At 43.6% G+C, this 27,261-nt stretch overlaps 1 protein-coding gene across 2 annotated transcripts in view; it reads left to right on the top strand.

Annotated features, from left to right (window-relative positions):
• KCNB2 (potassium voltage-gated channel subfamily B member 2) overlaps window positions 1-27,261 on the top strand; it is a 422,220-nt gene that overhangs the window by 31,294 nt on the left and 363,665 nt on the right. The window contains exons 1-2 of one of the 2 annotated variants that reach the window (XM_073583842.1): window positions 7,434-7,512; window positions 9,522-10,212. In XM_073583842.1, coding sequence (XP_073439943.1) covers window positions 9,634-10,212 — 579 coding nt within the window. In that variant the 5' untranslated portion in view covers window positions 7,434-7,512; window positions 9,522-9,633. Of the gene's footprint in view, window positions 1-7,433; window positions 7,513-9,521; window positions 10,213-27,261 lie in introns of those variants that run through there. The other variant, XM_073583841.1, reaches the window with a different exon arrangement.

The raw sequence follows: 27,261 nt of genomic DNA, 5'->3' as shown, positions 1-27,261 counted from the left end.
TGTATATGTACAGTTCTTATCAAGTGCAGATGTATGGAGCAGGCTCAGGTGCCGGCTGTGTTATACAGTCAGAATTCTACTGGTAACAGGAGCGAGTGGAACTAGCTCTGATCACTGCTGCTTTAACACTTACATTCCTGGATCAATCTGTAATAACAGCATTTAAGTGGTGAGATCATCTCCCTTACCCCTCGACACAATTGTAGGGTGACAATGGGTGTGCATGGCACAGCTGGGGACCTCCTGAAGCCTGACATTGCCATCCTTGTTTTTTATCACAAAAATAAAGAAATGTAAAAAAAGAAGTAAAATAAAACATATTTAATGTAGCCACAAACCACAGAAGTATGATATATCAAAGTTTAATATTTTTAACCCCTTCACTACCGAGGGTGGTTTGCACGTTAACTCCCGGGCCAATTTTTACAATTCTGACCACTGTCCCTTTATGAGGTAATAACTCTGAAATGCTTCCATGGATCCTGGTGATTCTGACATTGTTTTCTCATGACATATTGTACTTCATGTTAGTGGTAAAATTTCATTCAAATAACTTGCGTTTATTTGCGAAAAAAACAGAAATTTGGCGAACATTTTTAAAATTTTGCAATTTTCCAACTTTGAATTTTTATGCTCTTAAATCACAGAGATACAGCACACAAAAAACTTAATAAATAACATTTTCCATGTGTTTACTTTACATCAGCACAATTTTGGAACCAAAATTTTTTTTTGATAGGAAGTTATAAGGGTTAAAATTTGACCAGCGATTTCTCATTTTTGCAACACCATTTTATTTTTACGGACCACATCACATTTGAAGCCACTTTGAGGGGTCTATATGATAGAAAATACCCAAAAGTGACACCATTCTAAAAACTGCACCCCTTAAGGTGCTCAAAACCACATTCAAGAAGTTTATTAACCCTTCAGGTGCATCACAGGAATTTTTTTGAATATTTAAAAAAAAAAATGAACATTTAACTTTTTTTCACAAAAAAAATACTTCAGGTTCAATTTTTTTTATTTTACCAAGGGTAACAGGAGAAATTGGACTGCAAAAGTTATTGTGTAGTTTGTCCTGAGTACGCTGTTACCTGAAATGTGGGGGGAACCACTGTTTCGGCGCATGGCAGAGCTCAGAAGGGAAGGAGCGCCGTTTGACTTTTTCAATGCAAAATTGGCTGGAATTCAGATCGGACGCCATGTCACATTTGGAGAGCCCCTGATGTGCCTAAACAGTGTAAACCCCCCACAAGTGACCCCATTTTGGAAACTATACCCTCCAAGGAACTTATCTAGATGAGTGGTGAGCACTTTGATCCCCCAAGTGCTTCACAGAAGTTTATAACGCCCGGGCGTGAAAATAAAAAAATCATTTTTTTCCACAAAAATGAAATTTTTGTCCCCAATTTTTTATTTTCCTAAGGGTAACAGGAGAAATTGGACCCCAAAAGTTGTTTTGCAATTTGTCCTGAGTAGGCTGATACCCTATATGTGGGGGTAAACCACTGTTTGGGCGCATGGCAGAGCTTGGAAGGGAAGGAGCACCATTTGACTTTTTCAATGCAGAATTGGCTGGAATTGAGATCAGATGCCATGTTGCATTTGGAGAGCACCTGATGTGCCCAAATAGTGGAAACCCCCCAAATATAACTCCAACCCTATCCCCAACACACCCCTAACCATAATCTCAGCCCTAACTCTAGCCCTAGCCCTAACCCTAGCCCTAGCCCTAACCCTAACCCTAATGGGAATATGGAAATAAATACATTTTCTTTTCATTTTATTATCTTTCCCTAACTAAGGGGGTGATAACGGAGGGTTCATTTACTATTTATGGCGGTTTTTATGTTTGGCAGCTGTCGCACGCTAAAAGACGCTTTTTATTGTAAAAATAGTTTTTGCATCACCACATATTGAGAGCTATAATTTTTCCATATTTTGACCCACCGAGTCATGTGAGGTCTTATTTTTTGCGGGATGAGTTGACGTTTTTATTGGTACCATTTTCGGGCATGTGACATCTTTTAATCGCTTTTTATTCTGATTTTTAGGACGCTGATTGAACAAAAACCAGCGTCTCATGAATTTCTTTTGGGGGTGCGTTTACACCATTCCGCCTGCCTTAAAATTGATAAAGCGCTTTTATTCTTTGGGTCAGTACGATTACAGCGATACCTCATTTAGGTCGTTTTTTTATGCTTTGTCGGTTTTATGCAATGAAAACAATTTTATATAAAATATAATTATTTTTGCATCGCTTTATTCTGTGAGCTATAACTTTTTTAGTTTTTTGCTGATGATGCTCTATGGCAGCTCGTTTTTTGCAGGACAAGATGATGTTTTCAGCGGTACCATGAATATTTATATGCGTCTTTTTGATCGCGCGTTATTGCACTTTTTGTTTGGCGGTATGATAATAAATCATTATTTTTTGCTTCGTTTTTTATTTTTATTTTTTAAGGGGTTAAGTAATGGGACAGTTTTATAGGGCGGGTCGTTACGGATGCGGCGATACCAAATATGTGTACTTTTATTGTTTTGGCTTTTTTTATTTCCAAAAAATGAATTTATTTGGGAATATTTTTTTTTTTTTAATTTATTTAGCGATTTTTTAAAAATTATTTATACACTTTTTTTTAACTTTATTACATTGTTCCAGGTGGGACATCACTGTCCTGTGACAGATCGCTGATCAGTCACATCACAGATAGATCACTGTGACAGATCAGCGATCTGTCACAGGCACTGCACAGGCTTTCCTCATGCATGCGCTTTGCAGGCACTGAGGAAGCCAGCTCCCTGCAGGCCCCCGAAGGTCCCCGTCGCCATCTTGGATTCGGGGGCCTGCAGGGAAAGAGCCCCCCGCAGCAGCGCTGCACATTGCGCTGCTGTGGGGGGCTCAGGGAAGCACGGAGGTAGCCCCCTCCCTGCCGATGCTTCCCTTTAACCCCCGGTACACCACAATCGTGTTTGATCGCGGTATGCAAGGGGTTAATGTGTCGGGGGCAGTCCGTGACCGCCCCTGACACATTGTGCCGGGTGTCAGCTGTGATAATCAGCTGACACCCGGCCGCGATCAGCGGAGCTCACCACGTGGGTGCCGCTCCCTGCAGGCCCCCGAAGGTCCCCGTCGCCATCTTGGATTCGGGGGCCTGCAGGGAAAGAGCCCCCCGCAGCAGCGCTGCACATTGCGCTGCTGTGGGGGGCTCAGGGAAGCACGGAGGTAGCCCCCTCCCTGCCGATGCTTCCCTTTAACCCTTTATTAGTTTTCATTACTTGCATTATTGTTCATTGGTGTTTGTAGCTGGTCTAATATGAACGTTGCTAAAAAAATATAAAATATTATATTCCTGCAGTATTTCATTCTATTGTTTAATGCTTGTTACTAAGGTTTCCCACCACCTCAGAAATGGACGGTTTCCTTAGCAAGTAGAGTTACCTCCACTAGTAGCAAAGTTTGCCTGTAAGTCTTCAGGAGCGCTTTGCCCCATGGAACTCAAGAAGCCAGAAGCCAGGGGAGCAGTGCGCTCCTGAAGATAGGAACTTGAAACAACCCCTCCTGAAGATAGGAACTTGAAACAACCCCTATAAACCTGTTAATGCTACTGTATTAAGCCTATTAATAGGCCGGAACACGTCATACAAGAACGCTGAGAATATTGCATGTTTTGATAGCTTACTTTATTTATGATGTGCAGATGGCTTTCTGAGGGTCATTACAGAAAAAACACAGAGCATCTATGATCCTTAGTTCCCATGCTATTTGGTAGAACAGAATGTTTTTCAGAAGGTCCAGAAGAGTTCAGACAAATATAGTTCATAAATACTTTTCAAGAACTTGAACAGACATAAAAAACAAAGAACTGGCTGTAGAAACCAAAATATGGGATCTAAATATTTTTTTCCTGTACACTGGACACCTAAGTAGATACCAAGGCTAGGGGGTCCCATAACAGGCTGGGTAGAGTTCTACGTTTGTCACCTGTATACAGGAAGCCTTATGCGACGCTAAACATGTACCTGGGACTGGCCTTGGTTGAAATGCATTAGTTTCCATAAATGAGGCCAAACCATGATCATTTCTGTTATTGTTATTATTATACTTTTATTGGGAAGTACCGGAAAAGCTGGAAAGCCAAGAATTAGCATTCAGGCCCTTTTTGCTCTGTTGGGCTGTTCTTTTATTGTTTGCATGAATGCATTGTAATTATTATTTTACGATGCTTAAACGTTGCTGATAGCACTTCAGTATCCATTAGGAGAACGTGTACTGTGTGTTTTTGTAATGGAAATTAGAAATCAGGGACCTGCAGGAAGGAGAGAGCATTGCCCCAAACAGTGCACTTATATCATCACAACTCATCATGACTTCAATACCTTTGTAATTATCACTAAAAAATCCTCGGTGTCATATCAGAAATTGCATGCTTCCCTTTTTCTAGATTTTATAAAATACTAGCTAAAGAGCCCGGCGTTGCCTGGGCATAGTAACTACACTGAAATGATACCTGGGTTGGAGAAATCCATCTTATGGCTTCAACAAAATGTTGCTGTGCATGCGCAATAGCATCTATCAGCAAACAATGCTCTCAATGTGCACATGCGCAGCCCACTGTGTTCTGAGGACCAGTGTGGGAACGTGCACAAGAACAAGAAATTGTCGCTGTTGAACATAGCAACGCTCCCGCACTCGTACACGGAACACAACTGGCGCCATTTACTTGAAGCAATATTAACCCCTTAACGAATGCCTTATTCCTCCTGCACCACATGCTCCTTTTTACACAGCCTCCTCCTGCACCTCACACTTCTCCTTTCTATACAGCATTTTTTTGCAGCACAGCATTTCTCCTTTATAGTCGCCTCCTCCGGCAGCACCTCACACTTCTCTTCCATATACAGTTGGAAACACTTGATCCCGAGAGAAATTGCACTAATTGTAATAAAGCATATCATATACACAGCCTACTTCTGCCGCACCACGCTTTTCACCTTTAGACCTCATTCACACGTCATTTGGTCAATATTTTTACCTCAGTATTTGTAAGCTAAAACTTTGAGCAAAATAATCATAGGAAAAGTATATTAGAAACACGTCACCACTTCTGTATTTTTCTCCCACTCGTGGTTTTGGCTTATAAATACTGAGGTAAAATACTGACCAAATATTGAACGTGTGAATGTGGCCTTATACACAGCCTCCCCCTATCCCCCTACAGCACCTCACTCTTTTCTATACACAGCCTCAAACTGCAGCAGCACCTCACTTCACACATTTTCCCATCACGCCTTTAATTTTCCCCCTCACATCACTCATTTTCCCCTCACTCCTCTCATTTTTCCCCTCACACCAGTCATTTTGACCTCACACCTGTCATTTTCCCATCACTCCACTATTTTCACTCCTCTCAGTTTCCACTCACACCTATTCATATTCACCTCACACCTATTCATTTTCCCCTCACACCTCTCATTTTCCCCTCACACCTCTCATTTTCCCCTCACTCCTCTCATTTTCCCCTCACTCCTCTCCTTTTCATCTCACTCCTCTCATTTTCACCTCACTCCTTTCTTCACCTCACACGTGCACAGCAACTTCCTGTTATGAGCACAATCCATGAGGCTTCTCGCTTTCCCTTGACGTCATGCCTCATAGGTACAACTCCATTATAGAAACGATGGAGCTAGATGTGGCCTGTGCCCGCCGCGCACTGAATGTAGCTCACAGGGTGGTGAGTTTTGCAGGGTGGCTTTCGAGGTGAATGTGTCTCCGCCTGTGTGCGCTAACAACATGGGCCGTGTGGATGGGGCTTTGCGTGTAGAGTGAGTGTGGCTATGTGGAGTGGGCAGGGCTATGTGGAGTGGGCGTGGCTTGATACATACATACACACACACATACATACACTCAGCTTTATATATATAGATAAGTAGTAATCTTATTAGTTGCAAAACATTTGTTTTGATAATTATGATATACTATCTGCAGAGAATGCTGGCGAGCCACAACACCATGGGGGACCTCAAATCTGTCCAATGTTTAGAAAAGTATCATAGAACAATCACAGAATTCCTACATCTTTCTACAAAAAAATCTTTTAAGTTGAGTTATGACCAGATGAAAGCTTAGAAAAATAATGTTTGGGAAAAAAAGAGATAAGAGTTACAGACGCTGCCATTAGACAGATTCATTAGTAACTTATTCTGCAGTTTGCTATGTGCAGTAATACATAAATAAGCTAACTAGTAAGAAAACCGCATTGCAAAAATTATTATTTTTTTCTTGCACCTGTGTTGCTGCCATCTTAACTATTTGGGTCCAGTGCATCATGGTCATGCTGAAGGATGTTGCAGGCAGCAGATAGCACTCCATGGCATCTCCAGACTCTGTCACATCAAATGTGCTGAGTGTGAACCTGCTGCCTGCAACATCCTTCAGCATGACCGGTTTGGCAGTGGGTCAGTAATTGTGTGGGGTGGCATTTCTTTGGAAGGCCACACAGCCCTCCATGTGCTCACCAGAGGTAGCCTGACTGCCATTAGGTACCGAGATGAGATCCTCAGACTCCTTGTGAGACCATATGCTTGTGCAGTTGGCCCAGGGTTCCTCCTAATGCAGGACAATGCCAGACCTCATGTGGTTGGAGTGTGTCAGCAGTTCCTGCAAGATGAAGGCATTGAAGCTATGGACTGGCCTGCCCGTTCCCCAGACCTGAATCTGATTGAGCACATCTGGGACAGCATGTCTCGCTCCATCCACCAACATCACGTTGCACCACAGACTGTCCAGGAGTTGATGGATGCTTTAGTCCAGGTCTGGGAGGAGATCTCTCAGGAGGCCATCCGCAACCTCATCAGGAGCATGCCCAGGCATTGTAGGGAGGTCATACAGGAACGTGGAGGCCACACACAATACTGAGCCTCATTTTGACTTGTTTCCACTTTAATTTTGTCTTGTTTTGATTTTCGTTTTGACTTTTTTCCACTTTCATTTTGGGGGTCTCTCCAAATCTAGGCCTCCATTGGTTCAAAAATTTGATTTCCATTGATGATTTTTGTGTGATTATGTTGACAGCTCATTCAACTTTGTACACAACAAAGTATTCAATGAGAATATTTTATTCATTTCGATCTAGGATGTGTTATTTGAGTGTTCCCTTTATTATTTTGAGCAGTGTAGTTTCTAAAAAATCAAATCACTAATATAATTATAGTACCTGCCATAAACAGCAGTAAGTAGCCCACTAATAGATCCGCAGTGCATTGGGGGAGCGTGTGAAATCATCATCATGTTATTACCAATATGCTACTGCTAAGGTATCTTAATCAAAAGTAATATTACTTTCTGGTAATTCACTTAAGGTGAACCTGTATGTTAATATCCACCAGGTTATTTTTTTACAAATCATATCTGGTCTGTTATTCCCTCTCTTTAATACAGTGAAAGCAAGAACAGGTGGTGCCGTATATTTGTTTAAGGCTACGGTATGTTCCCACAATTAGATTTTGGTGAGTTTTTGAAGTTGCAGATTTTCTTCACCCATTAGGTTAAATAAGTCACTTGCAAAAAAGCAGTGTAAAAAAAACACCAAAAACTCAACGTGTTAACGTAGCCTAAATGTAAAGTAAAAACTTATCAAACTTCAGGAGATCCTAGAAAAGCTTATGTTACCATATCCCCCTGTGGTGCAGGTCAGTGATGTAGCCAATGGCACCACTCAGACTTGTAACGCCTACAAAATTAATTCTACTAGGTTTGATTAACTATTTTTGGGGTATATTTTGTGGTAAGGAGAGTTTTGGCCATTTGTTGTATCTTACATCAGACAATTTATGAAATTAAGCAGTACTTTAAGATTCTGTAATAATTGTGAATTATAGGAAATAACTGTTTATCCCCGAACTTGCCACCTAAAGAACCACATTCACAAGTCTGGGTAATGATGAGATGGAAAGGTCAGCCATTACTGCACTGCAAAAATATGGCAAAACCCATATGTAGATCCATGATTAATACTCAGTCCCGACAGTAAATTTACAAATATGACATAACATACATCCTCCAGCAGAGATTAATGTCTAAGGGCTAGTTTTAGTCAATCACTTTAGTGTTCAGATTGATTGAAAGGACCTTTCAGTGAACCAAACTTGGATCACCACAGAACCTTAAGTTTGGTTCAGCAGAACTGTGCAAGATTAGCGGGCTATGACAGTGATATGAAGCGAAAATCTAACTGTTTCACAGATTTTTTTTAGCGGACGATAAATAGCAGAAAATAACAAAACAACTAAATCACTCCAGAACTGCTGCTTTCATGCTCCCTCCTGGCTTCTTTAAGGCCCCGTCTCACTAAGCGATCTCGGTAGCGAGATCGCTGCTGAGTCACAACTTTTGTGACGTAACAGCGATCTCACGAGCGAGATCGCTGTGTGTGACAGCGATCAGCGACCGGCCCTCCTGCCGGTATCGCTGATCGCTGGAAGAAACCTCTGGACATTTCTTTGGTCGCTGGTCTCCCGCTGGCAAGCACGCATCGCTGCGTGTGACAGGCGGGAGACCAGCGATCAGGTGTAAAAAATAATAAAAAAAATAAAAAATATAGTTATTCTCACCTTCCGACGTCCCGCTCAGCATTCCTCTCTCCACGCTCCGGTCCCAGTGATCCTTTGCACGAATGACCGCAAGACTTTGTTATCCCTCGAGACCGTGACATCTCGCGGTCATTCGTGCAAAGGATTACTGGGACCGGAGCGTGGAGAGAGGCAGGATGGCTGAACAGGATGTCGGAAGGTGAGAATAACTATATTTTTTATTTTGATTCTATTTTTTACAGCGATGGTAAGTGATGCCGGGCGCTCGGCATCGCTGTGCTGATCGCTGGTGAAGCTGTCTGTGTGACAGCTCACCAGCGATCACATATCGACTTAATAGCGATCCTGACACCTTGATATCGGTGTCAGGATCGCTGGTAAGTCGCTTAGTGTGACGGGGCCTTTACTTCTCTGCAGTGGCCATGTGGCATCTACCCAAAAGAGCCTGCAGCCAACCACTGCACTCAGTCGTCTCAAGCCTTAGCAATGTTGTGCTATCCACCCTTAGGTCAGCGATTGGCTGCAGAAGTCAAATGGATAGATTTATTAGACCAACCAGGAGCTCTGGAGTGATGATGCTTGTGCTCTTTTTTTTACTTTACTTTATTTTACCAATGAAGCAACTGAACAATTGAGCACACCAAACATTGTCCTGAAGGGTCCATCTGGGGGGCTGGAAGACTGCTTACCACATCTGTTCACTGTTACACTCTTCACCATTTTAGCTGTCTTTAGATAGACAGATCTAATATTGGTCATATCTTACCCTTTTTTTGCAGCTCATACTCCTCTGAACATTTGCCATCCCACATCCGTTATTGATAAATAATCATACTTTTTTGTGCAAAATCTTGATTTAGAAACTATGTGTGTGGTCTTCTTACTTTTGTAAAATTGTCATTAATATGTCTTTCTGTATATTGCAGCTTGAATTGTGGGTCTCTCTATTTATCGGTAACCAGTTTTGTGAAATCTCTTCTGCATTTCCCATGACTACCTACTCCAAGAAGCTTGACTAAGCCCTGTGTGTTACACAATATGGCAGAAAAGGTCCCACCAGGGCTCAACAGAAAGTCCTCAAGGTCCACTCTTTCTCTTCCACCAGAGCCAGTGGAGATAATTCGAAGCAAAGCATGTTCCCGGAGGGTGAAAATAAATGTAGGAGGCTTAAACCACGAGGTCTTATGGAGGACTTTAGACCGTCTACCAAGGACTAGATTAGGAAAGCTAAGAGACTGCAACACTCATGAGAGTCTACTGGAAGTATGCGATGATTACAATCTAAACGAGAATGAGTATTTTTTTGACCGCCACCCAGGAGCTTTTACTTCTATATTAAATTTCTATAGGACAGGGAAGCTGCATATGATGGAGGAGATGTGTGCATTGTCATTTGGCCAAGAGCTGGACTACTGGGGAATTGATGAAATATATTTGGAGTCTTGCTGCCAGGCCAGATATCATCAGAAGAAAGAACAAATGAATGAGGAGCTGCGAAGAGAAGCAGAGACTTTGAGAGAGAGGGAAGGAGAAGAATTCGATAATACTTGTTGCCCGGAGAAACGGAAAAAGCTTTGGGACCTACTGGAAAAGCCAAACTCATCAGTAGCTGCAAAGGTAATATACACTATGATCACCGCTATGTAAATAATATGTAACATCTTGGGGGAGGGGGTGTTTTGGGGAGTTGGTTGTGCAACAGATTTTTTACTGCAGTCCTATGTAAAAGAAAAATGATACATTATGTACATTACATATGTACAAGTCTTAACCCTATCCTGAAAGGTATAATAAATGGGTACAGTGGGCATCAGGTATGTGGAAGAGTGCAAACAACTACTATGTTCCTCGTCATGTCAACTGCTTATTTTTTAAGGCTATGGTTACCTGTTGAAGACTATCTGAATTTTTTTTTGTTACAGGTGGAAAATAATATTATGTTGTAATTATTTACCAGCTCTATTATTTTATGTGGCACAAGCTAACCAGTGCAATATCTGTCAGCCAAAGAAGAATATGCCTACCCGGCATCGTATGACATTGCTACACATTGTGAACATCACCAATACAAAGTTGTATGTATAAACCTAGAGTTTGGGACTGATTTACTAAACTCAGAATACTTGTGTGCACCTAATGCCAAAAACTGTTATTGCTTCGTACTATCTGGTCCATGGTCTAGGTGAGTGGTCTCTGGCCATGGGCAGGAGCTGCACAAATTTCCTGAGCATCCTGCTTCTCCAGCGCGGCATTTGAAGTGCCAGCCAGGCAAGACAATATCTGTGCAGCGTGCAGAGTAGAGGTGAGGTCTCCCTAGTCCAGGAAATCATAAGCCAAGCCAAAGGATAATGAAATTCACTCAGCTCATGTCAATGGGCAGACAGCACTGACCTAGACTCTGCCATTACTACCTCCTGTGGTCGGCATTCCACAGTCTGACTGCTCTAACTGTAAAGAATCCTTTCCTATTTAGGCCTGTTTCACACATACGTTTTTTGCATCAGTTGCTATCCGCGAAAATGGCGGGACACGGATCCGCAACTGTTTTGGAAGCAACGTGTGCTACCAGACAGTTGCTTTGACGGATCCGGCGACGGGAGAAATTTAAAGGAACCCGTGCCCGGGGAGGAGAGAGAGAGAGGTTTTTTTACCAGCCGCCAGAATGGGATTTAGGGTTAAATTTCCGACAAAAGCAATGCTTCCGGGCATGCGCAGTGACAAATGCGGATCCGGCCAGCCAAAAAACGTTGCATTGTCCGTCCTGTCATATTAGCGGACGCTAAAATTTTGGCTGATCCGTAAAAAAACGGATCCAACGGATGACCATCCGTCAAGATCCGCTGATAATGAAAGTCAATGGGAAAAAAAACTGATCTGCCACGAAAAATGGCGGATCCGTTTTTTTTGCAAAACGGCGGATTTTGACTGATGGACACAAATGGATGTGTGAAACAGGCATTAGCTGTCGGAATCACCTTTCTTCTACCCGTAATGTGTGCCCCCTAGTCTTTAGTATGGTCATAGGAAGGAATACGCCATGAGCCAGTCCTTTGTACTGATCACACATATATTTATCCATGTAAATGAGATCTCATCTGAGGCGTCTTTTTTCTAAGCTAAACAAGCCCAACTTTTTCAACCTCTCCTCATATGAGAGGCCTTCCATTCCTTGTAATAATCTAATTGCCTGCCTTTGAACTGACTAACTTCTGTTTCTTTTTTAAAATCTGGAACCGATAACTGGGTCCCATACAGTATTCTAGATGTGGCCTCACCAGTGATTAACAAAGGGGGTAACAATACGTTGACATCACAGGATTTTATCTCTCTTTTTATACAGCCTAAAATCTTGTTTGCTTTTGTGGCTGCTGCTTGACATTAATTACTGCTGCTCAGCTTACTTGTAATCAGAATACCCAAGTTCTTCTCCTGTTCTGTAGTCCCTAGTATGGTCCCATTTAATGTGTATGCAGCAGTAGGATCACTCCATTCTAGGTGCATTACTCTACATTTATCTACATTAAACATCATCTGCCAAGTGTTTGCCCATTCAATCATCGTATCCAGATTGTTTTTCAATATTGTAATGTCAAGGTCAGATTTTAGTATCCTGCATAGTTTGGTGTCATCAACAAAGACTGACATTATACTCTTAATCCCATCCACAAAGTCATTAATAAAGAGGTTAAAAAGAATCGGTCCTAGCACAGATCCCTGCAGTCTCCACTGCTGACTACATCCCATTTAGAGAACGGACCATTTATGACGACTCTTTGTTTCCTGTCTTTTAGCCAATTGTTTTCCCATCTACATATAGTTTCCCCCAGTCGTTGCTTCTGGAGCTTCAGTATATGGTTGTTATGTGGCTTGCACGAAGGAATCCGCTCATTTCTAGAGAACATGTCATACACCATACACATGAGGGGTTAGACACGTTTTGTGATGAGGGGCATGGATTTTAGAAAAACAAGTGTGTTTGTGAAAATGGGCTTGGCTTAAAATATGACATTGTACGTGCCAAAAAGTTTAGTGTAATATTATACAAAAGGGTCAAAAAATGCTCCAAGTTTATCATCCACCATGAGCTACCCACTATCTAACACAAGATTAAACAGGGTTAGTAATTCTAGCTCCGTGCTCATATATTTATTCCATCATTATTGCAAATGGGAGGCTTAAATAAATGGGTCTATATAAACATGGTGGCTTTCTTTCACATTTCTTCATTGGCTGTGTGTGCAGCTTATCTCCATTCACATGAATGGGACTGAGTTTTAATGCCAGAATTAGTCTGCAGGTAAAAGAGATGCTGTTTCTAGAAGGATCTGACACTAGGTAACTAAAAATGTTATCTTTATATAGAATTTTTGAAATGAAGGAATAAGTAAAGTAAGGAAGATGATAGCCTAAAAGGACTCATTTAGAAAGCTACTAGACAACATGTATTTTATTTTTTCATTGTCAAGTGACGAAGCATATTTTAGCGAAAATTTGCTGTTTTGACACTTTTCAGAGCTGTATTAATTATATATATTGTATGACAATATTTTAGCTTCCACTCTCTGATAAGTGGCATATATGGTTCTCTAAGGCCGCTTTCACATTCCTCACGTTCAGTGATCCTGTCGGGGCTAACGCCCAAACCCACCACACAATGGAATACGGGCGTATGCGCCAACCCGGCAATTAACTATAATGGGGCCGACAGAGCAAACGTGCCCTGACATGCATAATTTTAGCACATATATGCCTGTTGGAGGCAAACACTCAGAGGCGGTAGACTACGCCTGAGGGTCCGCCTCCAGTATTCATATACACCCAAAAATGATGCATGTCAGAGTGCACGTTAACTCTGTCAGCCCCATTATAGTCAATGGCCCCTTCGTTGCATACACCGGAATCCCATTTTGCTAGGGGTTTGGATGTAAGCCTTGACAGAACCACTGAACATGGGGCAAAGCGCAGTGTGAGAGCACCCTAGGCAAATCCGGCAAAATGCCACCAAATAGCTTTTTTGGCTTCAGAGTGAAATACATAATGCTGAACTCGCCTCCAGACATGAAAATGATAACTAATATTTTACCCTTATAAAACCATTTTCCGTAGTGACATTTAAACGGTGAGCTTGATAAAGGACAGATCTTACAAATGACCGGAGCAGTCACTGCTAAGAGGACGCCATGCTCCAGAAAACTCTTACATTAAAAGGAGACTTTAAGTTTTAGGAACTTTTAGAAAATCAGTAGAATAAAATAGACTTGAGAGAGCTTGGCTACAAGTTTCGGTACAGCTAGCACAGACCAAAAACAGCATTGTGTGACTGCTGTCAAGCACCTGTCAGCACACTGTCAACCCATTGTACATCAGTCTTTTGAAATTTTTGTTGCTAAGGTTACTGCTTAGCAACCAGAGATTTTTGAATTCCTTGTCATAACATAAATCCCTAGTAACCACGGCCAGTCTGCCTCCGATTACTGAAACTAGAGTAGCAATGTTAGTATAAAAAATGCCAACACATTTGCTGAATTTGACAGTAGTTGCTACGTGCATTCCTGTCCCGGCTCCTACCACAGCTCTGGCCATTTTGGTGACGCTATTTCAAGCCTGGCATAAATACACTGATAGTCGCAATATTTTTGTGACTTTTTAATGCATTTTACACCAGTTTTATGGCATAAAAGCTTTGCGGAATCAACCCCTGTGTGTCTTGGCTGATTCATCTGAGGACAGTCTTTGGCAGCTTCACCCCGCCTAGTCTCTCTAGACTGTCAGGTCTCTACCTATGTTTGAGCATAAGGAGTTATTGTCAGTCTAAGGGGTCAGAACAGGGAGAAACCACTAGGGACTGACCCGAAACTAGTCAGTCACGACACATAGGCCGGGGACAGATTTTATCTGAAATGAGGCTGTGTTTTAGATAAAATACATATATTGCTGCAATAACGGTGCTAGACTCTGTTTCATGTTGCCCGTGGTTTAGACACCATGAAGCAGATCACAAGTTTCCTTTAAAAACATCATTCATTCCATGGTGCTACTCATGTGAAGAGGGTTTATATACGTAAGATATAAAAGTATATACATTAAACATAACAAACTGGTATATAGAGAGAGGACCCTCATGGGTTTACAATTTGCAAAGTATAGGGGAAGGTGACAGTAGGTCAGATGATTGGAGGCAGCTCAGGTGGTAATGAGGTGGCCGTAGGGATACTGAATGATGTAGGCCTTTCTGGGTGGGTTTTCTAGTTGTACTTCATAGAATCATAGAATGTTAGAGTTGGAAGGGACCTCCAGGGTCATCGTGTCCAACCTCCTGTTCAGTGCAGGATTCTGTAAACCATCTCACACAGATGTCTGTCCAGTCTCTGTTTGAAGACTTCCATGGAAGGAGAACTCTCCACCACTAGAAGGTTTCAGTCATAGTGGACAAATTGATGTGCTAAGATAGCAAGTTCTAGAGTAATGCACAATAAATGTTTTCAAGATGGAGAGCAGTCAATAGGAGAGCAAAGACAAATGTTATGTCCATTGCCACTTTTTGAGAGAAACCCTGAATGCTTGAGATTACCATAGTCATTGCTATTGCAGAAGGGACATGAGCCTTACCGAGCCAGAGGGCCAAACCGCAGTCATCACTCCAAGATAGTATGCATTACACACTGAACTCTGAGTATTTATTTCACCTTTCATGCTACGACTTTCTAAGTGTAGTCCAGGAATACATGGCAGAATGCATCATTTATTCATCTTATACTCTCGCTTCAACTCATTAGTCAATAAAAGAATAGAAGCGTTTGACGTACTTGTCCACTAAGTTGTAAATAATTGAGTCTGTATTGGGCCTGTACTTTATCAACCAGTTGGATTACTGATGGGTTTGTCAGCCAAACGCCAAATAAACCTTATTTTCTTGATGAATTTCATGTTGTATCTGATTTTCAGCACCTACTTTATTTGTCTAATGGGAATATTCTTTTGCAAGCTTTTCAGAAATGTACTTTGCCCAGAGCGGTGTAAATAAATGTTTATATTATTGTCAAGCTTGGGAAGAGAGCCTGAGTGTTCTGGAGACACTAAGCATTTACGTATGCTGTCACCGCCAAAGAGTGTTATGTTCCAAATGCATACCAGAATATGGCGCCATCTCTGACATCAGGACTTTGTAAGTTACTTACAATACAGAAAATCGAAAAGGGAAAAAAAGGAATTTGCTGTATTCACTCTGAAATTTCAATAAAACTCCTGATAAGATCTCCAATACAGTTGGCGCCTTCAATGTAAATGAATCACCCTCTCAGGTCATTATTTCGTATAACGTGTGATCCACAGTTGTTAGCACGATCACATGGCAGAAGGGTGGTATAATTACGGAGCTCTCTATTTTTGCAATTCAGAAAGGAATTGTGGGTGGAAGCATAGAATAATGAAAAAGAACTACTTACACAAATGACATACGGAGGTGGATCATTTACATCGAAAGCAAAGCAGTAGCTACGAACTCCAGCTAGTAAAGAGGAAAAAAAAGATGTATCACCCCTAGATTTACACAATGGGACTTGTTTTGGAGACAGATTATTTTTGGTTTATTGTAGAGTCTGCTTTTTTCTCTGGATAACTATGCACTATGCCACCATGTAGAGATCCATGAAGCACTGTTGCAAAGATTTTGCTCCTTCAAACAAAAATAGCTTATGTAATATAGTGTCAATGTTATAGAATTCGGCCTACAGAAAAATACAGAGAAAAATACAAATGAGTTAGATTGATGCTCAAAGTACAGAACAAACCCATAAAAGTGTATGAGCTTGGAATAAGACCTTAAGGAAATCGCCAACTGTTGTTAAAAGTTATCAGATATGATAAATGTTTACACCAAAATTGTTTCCACCCAAAGGAAATCTGGTCCATCGGCCAAAAGTTGTCTATAAATGTTGGAGTTTTCCATCATGGAAAACACTGTAGTCATGTTTTCTGCGTGCACAAGTTTCAGAAAAATCAAAGTAGGTGTAGGTTCACACAACCACTTTCTTCACATCCAAGAAAAACAGTTCGTTTATTGTTATCAGACTTTGATCAGTTTTTGATCAGCGTGACATCGATTTTTCTCAGACGTAGAGAGAAAAAAAAGTTTCTCCTCCTTCTCCATCCTGTAACACCATGAAAATCAGACTACACTGGGATGTCGTGCGATCGTGGTCTGACTTTTTTTCCTGGACACAGACTTGCACTGACGATTTTGAGCCAACACACAGATCAAAGTTGGACATCTCCAATTTTTTCCCTTGGTCCAAGCAAAAAAATTGGATGTGTTCACTGCCCCATGGAATACCGTAGGTACGAGTCCTATCCATGAAAACCACAGAAATATGTCATGTGCACAAGCCCTAAATGATAAAATATTGGCCCATTCATCCCATACTATGCTCAACGCTTTGTCTATGTGTTTACTTCAGAAAACACTACACGTTCTGCATGTTATCACAAGGAAACAGAAGAGACACAATTAGACTGATGACAGGAGTAGTTTATCAGTACCACCAAGTGGCTGCTGACTGAAACAATTAATGAGTACTTATGTGAGGGCACGTAGAATAACTTTACATTATGAAGTGACTAACTTATACAGGCCACTTTGTCATTCCACTTATTATATCTTTGTCTATTTTCAACATGTCCTTGAAACGAGAACACTGACAATGGTTACAGTCTGTCTTGGCCTTCTTTTTGGCTTTAGTTGATCATTATAGATATTTGTCCAATCATTACTCTATGGACACATGGTTACTATTATACATAGCGGACGGTGGTGATGACAGGCAGAAAAAGAATCAGTCTAAACCCTGTTATGCCGCGCTCACCAGGAGGCGGGGCTTCGGCCCCGACGTCACTCCCTCCGGTACGGCGGTCCCTCAGGGGTCCCCGTCGGGTGCGCACGCGCAACTCTCGTCCCCGAGTCTCCTCCTCCATGCCACGTTTGCGCTTGCGCGCTCCTGTCAGTGCTGTATAGGGCTCGGTCCTCTCTATGGTATTGGAGGACCTGACCCGGAACCACTAGTGGTCATGTGCTTTCTGCTAGGTCCTGACCCGGAACCAGTAGTAGTCATGTGCTATATCAGACGACCTCCCCCTAGGGGAGGTGCCTGATTATTGTTGTGCTTCCTGGCTGGGTCAGCTGTGTCCCAGCCTGGCTGTGCGCTGTTCTCAGGTCCTCTGCTCTGTCTGCTATTCTGTGGTGCTCCTAGCACTTGCTCTGAACCCTTGTTGCTTCATGCTCAGTTGTGCCTCCTGGCACATCCTCTCGTATCCTGTCCCTTGTTTCTTGCTCCGCCGTGCCTCCTGGCATTCACTCTATTCCTGTGTTCTGTTACTTGCTTCACGCCTTATGTGCCCACGTGTACCCGTCTAGCACTACCCTGTATTCAGCGCACTCCCATGTACTCTCCTGTGTTCCCTAGTATCCTGCACCCTCCAGTCACACAGTCTCGTATCTCCTGTGAGCCGGCCGCCTGGTGCCAGCAGTCGTGGTATCGTATCCCCTGGGGCTTGTTCCTGACATTCCCTGTATAGGGGGTGGTCCTCACTAGGCTAGCTCGCCCTGGGAGGGTTGGTGCCGCGACCCAGAGGGTCCACTCCAGGAGTCGCTAACACTCTAACACTCTAACAGTAACAGTATAATCAGGCCATGGACCCCGCTGGTACTGCGGCTTCCGTCCAAAAGGAGCTGACGTTCCTCCGGGAAAACCAGATTAGGATTATGGCATTTCTCAAGTCCATGGAGTCCGGTTTATCTGCCTCTCAGTCCTCTGAGCCTGGGAATGCTGCCCAGTTGGCTAGTCTCCAGCAGGAACTTGCGCAGCAACGCGACTCCCAGGCTCAGATTCTCAACTATATAGCGTCGGTAGATAATCGGCTCCTTTCCATACAATCTGCCCAGGCCATGCTTCCACACTCGCTTCCGCGCCTATGCAAGCCACCCCGGTATAGTGGTGACCCTGTGTTGTGTCGCGGATTCTTGAACCAGTGTCGTTTGCATTTTGAGTTTTTGCTGCAGCATTACCCCACCGATCGTGCTAAAATAGCATTTATTGTTTCTCACTTAGAGGGTAAGGCGCTTGCGTGGGTGAATCCCCTTTGGGAGCGTGATGACCCGCTCGTTGCTCAGCTTTCCATCTTTTTGGACACTTTCCGTAAGGTGTTCGATGAGCCGGGTCGCCTTGCTTCCACCACCGAGTCCCTCTTTAATCTTCGTCAAGGTTCTCTATCGGTTGGACAATACGCGATATGTTTTCGCACTTTGTCCTCTGAGCTAGGTTGGAATAATGATGCCCTCGTAGGGGCCTTTTGGCGTGGTCTGCCCGGTCGGATCAAAGACGAACTGGCGGGCCGAGATACCCCTACCAATTTGGAGGATCTTATCTCTCTTGCGACGCGCATTGATTTGCGCTTCCAGGAGCGCACCCGCGAGTCAGCCAGAGAGAGAGGGTCCTCTCGCCTCTCTTCGTCCACTCGCAGTTTTTCTCATCCGTTACCCGAGTTATCTGCGGCAGATCCGGTACCTGAGCCTATGCAGGTGGATCGCCTCCAGATAGCTCAACGGCGTCGTGTGAAAAGGCAGGCACAAGGGCTCTGTTTCTATTGTGGGGATGCCTCCCACTTTCTACGCTCATGTCCCAAGAGACCGGGGAAGTCTCTCCGCCAGGGACTGTTAAGTGAGGTCTCCCCAAGTGTATGTGATTCCTCTCTACCCCTGACCGTGCCTGTCTCCCTGAATTTTGGTTTCGAGACTTTTACTGTGAAAGCTATTGTGGACTCTGGCGCAGTGGGTAACTTTATTAGTCTCGAGGCAGTTAAGAAGTTTCGCATCCCTGTCAGATCCCTGGAGTCTCCTAGGTCAGTAGTTCTGGTCGACGATAAGCCCTTGCAGGACCCCGTTAACCAGGTCACTGAGGAAGTTGAGTTGCAGATTGCCACATGTCATCGGGAGCGGATCTCCTTCTACGTATTGCCGACTTCGCCTCATACCCTTCTTCTTGGCCTTCCTTGGTTACGTATTCATGGGCCGACCCTGGACTGGCAATCTGGTGATATACTCCGTTGGGGACCGTCCTGTCAAAAGAGTTGCCTGCTGTTCATTCATCCGAAGAACCCTGCTTGCTCGTCTTCGACGGTTATAGGTCCGCCGTCCACCATCCCGTCTGTGACTTGTGACATTGTCGAGAAGGAGGCTGAGAGTCAGTCCCCACATCCGTCAAGCATCCCGTCTGTGACTTGTGACATTGTCGAGAAGGAGGCTGAGAGTCAGTCTTCACATCCGTCAAGCATCCCGTCTGTGACTTGTGACATTGTCGAGAAGGAGGCTGTGAGTCAGTCTCCACATCCGTCAAGCATCCAGTCTGTGACTTGTGACATTGTCGAGAAGGAGGCTGAGAGTCAGTCTCCACATCCTTCAAGCAACCGGTTTGTGACTTGTGACATCAACAGGGGGGCTGAGAGTCAGTCTCCACCTCCGTCAAGTGACCGTCCCAAGGTAATTACCGTGGCTTCCGTCAAGTTGACGCCCCAGCGTCCAGGGGAGACCTTTGTGTCTAAAGGTAACCGTAAAGGTGTGTTATCCTGGGGACATTCTTCTCCGGCTGACGGTCATGTTGGTGCCAAGAGGACACTCTCCCGTTTATCCCACGATTACTGGTGGCCGTCTATTGCTCAGGACGTCAAAGACTTTGTGGCTGCTTGCCCATCGTGTGCCAAGAAGAGACTTCCCAAGCAACCATCCTCCGACAGCTCGCCTCCTAAGGATGAATTGACTTCCAATGACTGCACCACCACTTCGGCCTCCAAGCATGTCTGTGTGCCTCTGCCGGTTCGACCTGTCTCGGGGATACCTGCCTCCGACTCTCTGTCCGTGGAGTTCTCCAGGGTATGGCAGGAGACCGAATTTTCTCGTATTGAGACTCTGGATCTCATTGGTCCTCATGCAGTTAGGAAGTGTCTGGATCCCGCTCCTAGTGTCAAGGTGCTATTTTCCAGTTCTAGAGAGAGGGGGCTTAAAGGAGGGGGTACTGTTATGCCGCGCTCACCAGGAGGCGGGGCTTCGGCCCCGACGTCACTCCCTCCGGTACGGCGGTCCCTCAGGGGTCCCCGTCGGGTGTGCACGCGCAACTCTCGTCCCCGAGTCTCCTCCTCCATGCCACGTTTGCGCTTGTGCGCTCCTGTCAGTGCTGTATAGGGCTTGGTCCTCTCTATGGTATTGGAGGACCTGACCCGGAACCACTAGTGGTCATGTGCTTTCTGCTAGGTCCTGACCCGGAACCAGTAGTAGTCATGTGCTATATCAGATGACCTCCCCCTAGGGGAGGTGCCTGATTATTGTTGTGCTTCCTGGCTGGGTCAGCTGTGTCCCAGCCTGGCTGTGCGCTGTTCTCAGGTCTTCTGCTCTGTCTGCTATTCTGTGGTGCTCCTAGCACTTGCTCTGAACCCTTGTTGCTTCATGCTCAGTTGTGCCTCCTGGCACATCCTCTCGTATCCTGTCCCTTGTTTCTTGCTCCGCCGTGCCTCCTGGCATTCACTCTATTCCTGTGTTCTGTTACTTGCTTCATGCCTTATGTGCCCACGTGTACCCATCTAGCACTACCCTGTATTCAGCGCACTCCCGTGTACTCTCCTGTGTTCCCTAGTATCCTGCACCCTCCAGTCACACAGTCTCGTATCTCCTGTGAGCCGGCCGCCTGGTGCCAGCAGTCGTGGTATCGTATCCCCTGGGGCTTGCTCCTGACACTCCCTGTATAGGGGGTGGTCCTCACTAGGCTAGCTCGCCCTGGGAGGGTTGGTGCCGCGACCCAGAGGGTCCACTCCAGGAGTCGCTAACACTCTAACACTCTAACAGTAACAAACCCATTGTGTCAGAACTGATGAAGTTTGTTTCATTGGCTCAAAAATTTGTCAGACTTTTTAGAAGGCAAAATCTTCCTAAAAGGGCATTCCTGGCATGTCGTTGAAACATGTTGGAAGATTGCATTGATATCTCAGAAGATCATTTTCTTTTAGGCAACATTCCCACAATGAACTTCTCGTGAGTTTTTGATGCTGCAGATTTTCCGCACCATTTCTACACGTATTAAGTAAATTGCGTTATTTGCGTCTTTTCATTGCATTTTTGAGTGAATTTCTTTGCTTAAGTTTTGGTCACGTTTTTGAGGAGGATTTGAAAAGTTTCCTCTCAGTTTCCGCTCCAAAACCACTCTGTGTGTACATACCCAGTGTTTGAACACCTCAGAAATCTTCATGGACACATAGCTTTAGATGTCATTAGATGGACTTTTACTATGGCGCTAATCTAAGTGTTACTGGATCAGAAATTTGAACACATTTTTCTTCTTTATACCTCAGGTACTTTCCAAGCAACTTCCAATATCTTAGATTCCTGTGATTATAAAATTGAGGGAGTGTGATATGTTGTAAGTGATGTGATATGTTGTAAGTGAGGGCCATTAATTAGTACAGCAGGGCTGTGTTCATGAAGACTACACATAAAATGACTGCAGCTCTGCGCTACAGAGCTGTGACGTGCCATACTACACCGGACGATGAAGGCACTCTTCATGATACATCATCTAATGAACCATAGTAGTTTTTTTTTCTCCTGGAATCAGGATAGATCCAAAAAAAAAAATCTCCATATGCCTCCATATGGCATCAGAGTCCCATAAACATTTTTGAGAGATCTTGCACAGGTTCAAGAAAGATAATATATATACACACATATATATATATATATATATATATATTTATATATATATATATATATATATATATATATGTATATATTGGGTTCAAAAGTTAAAGGGGATATACAGTGGGGCAAAAAAGTATTTAGTCAGTCAGCAATAGTGCAAGTTCCACCACTTAAAAAGATGAGAGGCGTCTGTAATTTACATCATAGGTAGACCTCAACTATGGGAGACAAACTGAGAAAAAAAAATCAAGAAAATCACATTGTCTGTTTTTTTTTCATTTTATTTGCATATTATGGTGGAAAATAAGTATTTGGTCAGAAACAAGCAATCAAGATTTCTGGCTCTCACAGACCTGTAACTTCTTCTTTAAGAGTCTCCTCTTTCCTTCACTCATTACCTGTAGTAATGGCGCCTGTTTAAACTTGTTATCAGTATAAAAAGACACCTGTGCACACCCTCAAACAGTCTGACTCCAAACTCCACTATGGTGAAGACCAAAGAGCTGTCAAAGGACACCAGAAACAAAATTGTAGCCCTGCACCAGGCTGGGAAGACTGAATCTGCAATAGCCAACCAGCTTGGAGTGAAGAAATCAACTGTGGGAACAATAATTAGAAAATGGAAGACATACAAGACCACTGATAATCTCCCTCGATCTGGTGCTCCACGCAAAATCCCACCCCGTGGGGTCAGAATGATCACAAGAACGGTGAGCAAAAATCCCAGAACCACGCGGGGGGACCTAGTGAATGAACTGCAGAGAGCTGGGACCAATGTAACAAGGCCTACCATAAGTAACACACTACGCCACCATGGACTCAGATCCTGCAGTGCCAGACGTGTCCCACTGCTTAAGCCTGTACATGTCCGGGCCCGTCTGAAGTTTGCTAGAGAGCATTTGGATGATCCAGAGGAGTTTTGGGAGAATGTCCTATGGTCTGATGAAACAAAACTGGAACTGTTTGGTAGAAACACAACTTGTCGTGTTTGGAGGAAAAAGAATACTGAGTTGCATCCATCAAACACCATACCTACTGTAAAGCATGGTGGTGGAAACATCATGCTTTGGGGCTGTTTCTCTGCAAAGGGGCCAGGACGACTGATCCGGGTACATGAAAGAATGAATGGGGCCATGTATCGTGAGATTTTGAGTGCAAACCTCCTTCCATCAGCAAGGGCATTGATGATGAAACGTGGCTGGGTCTTTCAACATGACAATGATCCAAAGCACACCGCCAGGGCAACGAAGGAGTGGCTTCGTAAGAAGCATTTCAAGGTCCTGGAGTGGCCTAGCCAGTCTCCAGATCTCAACCCTATAGAAAACCTTTGGAGGGAGTTGAAAGTCCGTGTTGCCAAGCGAAAAGCCAAAAACATCACTGCTCTAGAGGAGATCTGCATGGAGGAATGGGCCAACATACCAACAACAGTGTGTGGCAACCTTGTGAAGACTTACAGAAAACGTTTGACCTCTGTCATTGCCAACAAAGGATATATCACAAAGTATTGAGATGAAATTTTGTTTCTGACCAAATACTTATTTTCCACCATAATATGCAAATAAAAGGAAAAAAAACATACAATGTGATTTTCTGGATTTTTTTTTCTCAGTTTGTCTCCCATAGTTGAGGTCTACCTATGATGTAAATTACAGACGCCTCTCATCTTTTTAAGTGGTGGAACTTGCACTATTGCTGACTGACTAAATACTTTTTTGCCCCACTGTATGCAGACACATTCCCCGTGCCATATACCTAACGCAGCACAGATGAGAATCTTCTTCTTGTGAACATGGGTTAGGTTTCCAGTGTTTGTTTCCACATGTAGATAATGCTTTGCATATATTTGGTTTGTAAATTACTTAAAAGCAGGTCTAGTGACAATGGAAATAGCACACTGGTAGGGTTTCTCTAAACAATCATGTGATAAATATTCAGTAATAAAAGCTGCACAGATGAAAAAGGAATTCATGTTAGAGTTGTAATGTCATTGCTTGTGATAAGTTTAAGGTGATTTTGACTAAAAGGCAAACTACAAACAATTTAAAAGTGATCTGCGATCAGATTTCACAATATAATCCATATTCTTAATTAAATTTAATTAAACAGATCATTCGGACCTGATGTGCATGATCCACTTACTTTGAAAATCATATTAGAATAGCTATATAATATTGAAATGAAAATGAGCATCTTACAAATCTAGAGTTAAAATGTTAATTTCACAATTAGACAGGGATGTTTTCAGAAAGGATTCTTACTTGCATCTGACTGTAAGTACACCAGTCTCATCAGGTCTAAGTGGGTCGCCCTCCCAAGGCTGTGGGGTACTCGGTACCGGGCCGGTGTCAGGGGGAAAGTATCACGGCAGCTGTGACCCGGTCCATGGCCCTGGGCGCCCAGTGTCAATGGTGGTGTGTGGTTAATGGAATTGAATAGTTCGTGACGCCACCTGTGGTGTTCGGCAAGGGATATGTTAAGCCAACGCTGCAGACAGATCCTCTGGGACAGATGGTGGGATGCAGCAATGGTGGTATAGCCCTCCACAGGCAGGGCTGTTGTCCCAGGGCAGTGTAGATGTGGGGACACCTTGATGGTGTAGTGTCCGGCACAGGGAATGTAGCAGTGCTGGCGGACGCAAGAAGGAATGGAGGACACCAGGGCTTGCAGTTTCAGCGCTTTACTAACAGTTCTTGGTAACCATTGGTGCCCGCTTCCATGCCGTGTCCTCCGGGGCAGAGACTCAATCAACCTCCCGGGCAAGTTAGGCTTCTCCTCTCCAACACTCCGCCAACATGTACCTATCCTGAATGACTCCTCTATTGCGCCTTTAGTGTGAAGAGCTCCAGTACCGTGGTACTCTGAAGTTCCTCCTGTCAGATGTTCCTAACAACTCTTCCTTGTACAGCAGACAACTGTAGCCTACTTCGGGGACTCCCTTTATCCTGAGTCCCGGCTCCCTATACAGATGCTGTTGTGCCCCAAGTCTTGGATGGGAGTAATGCATTTACAGCCAACTACTCCACCGGTGTCTGCTGCAGAAGCAAAAGTGTCCATATAACCTCGGAGACCGGGCCCCGGCCTTGCGCTGAGAACCTATAGGCAGGGTTCCACTTCCAACCCACAACTCATCTCTGTTCTCCTACTCCTTCGTTCCGCGATGTTCCTTCTCTCTCTTATGGAAGCTTAGGGTGCAGTTCTACATCTTTCTCCTTCTGTTCCTTTCCCATGCCAGCTGGCTCAGATCACTGAGGCAGCTGCAGCACTCCTTCCTCCATCCTTCCTTCTACGGATCCGTCCTCAGTCTCTCCTGACTGACTGACCTCCAGACTGAACTGAACTGAACTCCACTGAACTGACCTGCAATTCTAAATCTTCCCACTCTTTTATATCTAACTCCACCCACCTCCCAGCACATCTCGTGTTACAAAGCAAGGACCTACGAAAGGTGCTCTGCTATCCTCTAAGCATGGAGCCGCAATCTGGTCCATTGCTGAAATATCCTGTGTGTGGGTGCAGGTGTTGGAGTGTGGAAAGGAGTTCCCAACTTACCTAGTTGGTGGGGCACTACACCTTAGGAGAAGGTGCTGTACCTCTGTGGCGACTGAGCCTCAGGGGCGCCACATACCCCCCCTTTAAACACAGCACATCCGTGGGCTGCAAGACAACAAAGTAAACAGCAAAGAAACATACAAATTTTTATAATGCTGCATAGACATTTCTTATACTAATCTTCCTAGTATAGGAGGTACTCATCTTGAACGTTACAAACAATTCTATCTTAAATTCTATCTAAAATTTTTAATTCTAAGTGCAATTCTCAATTCAAAGTGCTATTCTCTGTAACACATTTATTTCTCTACTTTCACTGTCTCTTCTAGACGCAAGACGCTGACCGCAAGTACCTGGTCCGTCACCTGTCTACTTTCAATTCTTTATTCACATCACTCATCTCTAGATCACATTCCTAATTCTTCTATAAAAGCCATTTCTCAGTTACTAATACTCTTATAAAACACATTATCAAATACTTCACAGTAAAACATTCAATAATTATTCTTGTAAGCGCTGGACACCGCTCCCAGACGGAATCTCTTGCAGTGTCCTTTGAGGTAGACATCATCTTCGAAAAGTGTCCATGCAAAAACATTATCTTCGCAAAGTGTCTTTTTATGTAAATACATATATATAGTCATTTTCTAAATTTTAAAAATTACAAAAAGGAAAATTGTCTAATTCAAAAGTTTGGGCACCCCGCATGGTTTTTATCTAGTAGCACCCCCTTTTCCAAGCATCACAGCTTGTAAATGCTTTCTGTAGCCTGATAAGAGTCCTTCAATTCTTGTTTGAGGCTTTTTCATCCATTCTTCCTTGGAGAATTCCTCCAGTTCTGTGAGCTTCCTGGTCGTCTTTCATGCTCTGCTATTTTGAGGTCTAGTCACAGATTTTCAATGATGTTCAGATCAGTGGATTGTGAGGGCCACTGTGTGTAACTAACATAATATTTTATTGTATGCATGCACTTATCTCTATAGGTTTACTGTTTTAACAGTTTTAACTACCTATCTACTGTACTGTCATAACGCTCAACTTTGAAAAATAAACATATAGTGGGACACATACTGTGGCACACGTTTTTTTATTTTGTGCTAAGCAAGTACCCTAACCTTGCCCAATCCTTTATATGTGCCCACAAACAAATAGCACTCCTAGTGAGGCCATTTTGTGTTCTGACAGAGTATCTTGCCCCTTTCATGGACTCCCCACAGTGCCCCCGTTACAGGATGATGCCTTCACAGTCCAGTTCCCCACACCCCGTTGAATGCCACATAGTACATTACTCCACACATAGTGTGACCTCCTTAGGGACATACAGTAATAATAAGTAAAAGTAAGTGTAATGTTTTTTTAAAGGGTCTGCTGTGAAAACAAGT

The sequence above is a fragment of the Dendrobates tinctorius genome, unplaced genomic scaffold, assembly GCF_039654945.1.
Source record: "Dendrobates tinctorius isolate UK_male_01 unplaced genomic scaffold, ASM3965494v1 ptg000082l, whole genome shotgun sequence".
NCBI classification, from domain to species: domain Eukaryota; kingdom Metazoa; phylum Chordata; class Amphibia; order Anura; family Dendrobatidae; genus Dendrobates; species Dendrobates tinctorius.
The sequence above is the reverse complement of the archived record's forward strand: the minus strand, read 5'-3'. Positions and strand labels throughout refer to the sequence as shown.